Source organism: Alosa pseudoharengus, unplaced genomic scaffold, assembly GCF_046254945.1.
Source record: "Alosa pseudoharengus isolate Yale_2024_CS ecotype anadromous, Long Island Sound unplaced genomic scaffold, YU_APseudo_1.1 YU_APseudo_1.1_scf_24, whole genome shotgun sequence".
Classification (NCBI taxonomy): domain Eukaryota; kingdom Metazoa; phylum Chordata; class Actinopteri; order Clupeiformes; family Clupeidae; genus Alosa; species Alosa pseudoharengus.
In genome coordinates, this window is record NW_027468689.1 from 9,664,853 (window position 1) to 9,667,352 (window position 2,500).

At 42.8% G+C, this 2,500-nt stretch overlaps 1 protein-coding gene across 1 annotated transcript in view; it reads left to right on the plus strand.

The window, feature by feature from the left end:
* The window catches only part of pi4kaa (phosphatidylinositol 4-kinase, catalytic, alpha a), a 50,812-nt gene that overhangs the window by 17,156 nt on the left and 31,156 nt on the right, over positions 1-2,500 (plus strand). The window contains exons 21-24 of the mRNA XM_076303074.1: positions 559-692; positions 906-988; positions 1,121-1,191; positions 1,740-1,864. Coding sequence (XP_076159189.1) covers positions 559-692; positions 906-988; positions 1,121-1,191; positions 1,740-1,864 — 413 coding nt within the window. The remainder of the gene's footprint in view (positions 1-558; positions 693-905; positions 989-1,120; positions 1,192-1,739; positions 1,865-2,500) is intronic.

The window sequence follows — 2,500 nt, forward strand, 5'->3', positions numbered from 1 at the left end:
TGCTACACTGATGTACATCTACACCCAGCTAGCATGCCATTATGGTGCTACACTGCTGTACATTTACATTTGCATTGATTCATTTAGCAGATGCTGTTATCCAAAGTGACTATTGCAATGTTGCGAAATGAGGAAGAACATTCACGCTACATTGCCAAGGAGACCTTAAGTAGCAATAATACTACTACAATAAATACTACTACCAGAAGATGAGATGCAGAATTTTAAGAACTTCTGCAGAAGTTTAAGTCAAGGTACTAGGTGCTGAAACACTAACAAAGAAATGCTAAACCAATAGAGATTGTTTTCCATGACATACAGTCCAAGGAATAGTACCCGAGTATATACAGTAAGATCGGTCTATGTAACGTCACCGCCTGACAATTTGTCAACCCGGGTTTGATTCCGAACCTGCTGTTGTGAGTCCATGTTGCCTTGCATATGTTTATTCAGTCACACGCCGTAGGAACTGGCAAAACAAGCAAAATCACCAGAACATCAGCAGAATTTCACAGAGCTGTGGTCTCTCTGTTCTCCTCTCCATTCCCCTCTCTCCAGGCTGAGCTGAACGACCTGAGGAGCACCATCATCAACCTGCTGGACCCTGCGGCTGAGTCGGCCACCCTCATCAACAAGCTGGACTTTGCCATGTCCACCTACCTACTGTCGGTGTATCGGCTGGAGCACATGAGGTAAGAGCAAGTCCAGTTTGCAGAAGAGGGCTGGTCAGAGATACAGGAGGAAGCCTCTCTCTCCTGTGACAACACCCAGGCCCAGGGTGTCCTAGTTTGAGTGGCCTGTGACCTTCCGTTGACCTTTTAGCCCTGTTTGAATTGGAGAGCAGGGAGTATAAACCACCTGAGGATGTCCGCTTACTCACAGCGTCTTCTTTAAACATCCTCCAGGGTGCTGCGCTCCCAAGACTCGGACCGCTTCCAGGTCATGTTCCGATACTTTGAAGACCGAGCCATCCAGAAAGACAAATCAGGTGGGTCCTCTGGAAAGAATTTGGGCCACATAAACACATGTTGTCACCAGACTCTCAATAGGCTAAACTTTCTGTTCTGTTTGAAAGCAAAACAATGTCTTGATGTGAGTGTGTGTTCCACTTTGATTGTAGGGATGATGCAGTGTGTCATCTCCGTGGGCGATAAAGTCTTTGAGCTCTTTCTCCTGATGATGGCTGAGAAGGTAAGTGCAGGCAGTAAAGCATAAAGAGGCTGTAGTAGTAAAAGAAAAGAAAAAAGTAACACCATTGTATGCTGTTGGCAAAGCTTTATACCAGCTCACTGTTAAACTTGGCCATAATCCACTACCAGTGATTCCTCCTTCCATTCCTCTTTGGTGGTCATTTTTAATAATACAGGTGAATGAAGACCCATTCAGGCAATGGTAGGAAACAACAGGAAAAGAGTTTTATTTACACTGATGTGATCAAGGGAGAGACAACATGACTTTACATCAAGATCCCCCAGCTGCTCTAACTAAACAAGCAAATAGGCAGGGCTCATCTCTAAAGACACAGTCACACAAGGAAGAAACAGAATGACTCAGTGGAAAAACATATAACAGCTGACTTTGTTGAAATATTCTATCCAACCATGCTTCTAACTGTGAACAGAAGGACACATAATAAGAAACATAAATAAGAAACATGAGGACATAAGCTACTTACGTCGACTATAAAAATCTTAAGACTTAAGATATTGAATTCTGATTTCAATTCTCTCATCTTCCAGTCCAAGACGAAGTCTCACGAGGAAGAGCTGGAGCGGCATGCCCAGTTCCTGCTGGTCAACTTCAACCACATCCACAAGCGCATTCGCAGAGTGGCTGACAAGTACCTGTCTGGACTGGCTGAGACGTAAGGGGTTTTCTCCTACCTTGAAGGCTGCTGCACCTCCATGTAGATTTGTGCAGAACGTTCTTTGAAGACGCACTGCAGGAAACTGTTTGTTCATGAGGACACCCATGATGTTGATTTAGTCGTGAAGAGTCGTCTTTACGAAGAGTTGTGTTTATATTGGATAACATTACTTATAGCCCACACTTAAAAGAAAATTAAAGCAGTCTTTCATTTCTCTGCTATTAAAGACGAATAACGTATATTATCTGAGCAGTCACTGTACCTACTGAAAGCTGGCAGAAAGTTAAACTCAAGTCTACCATAACAGCCTCCTAATAGGGCTATTTGTCTGACAGTATTGCAATCTGATTTGTGATATACTTGATGAAAGTCAAACTTCAGTTCAATATTCCACATTTCACTTTAAGTTGGGCTACTTCTGATTGGTTATTATGCCTAGTGCATGAGAAGCACAGCCCTCCTGTTAGTTGAGCTTCAGTGTCCTTCCACACAAGGAAGATAATATGAATATAATAATCATGGATGTGACAAGATTAACCATTGGGACAGAGTTACGAGCTGCACGATTAATTGCAGCCTTTGTGATGATCTAATTGCATTAGTTCCAATTGGGATTTGGATTGATATTTGATT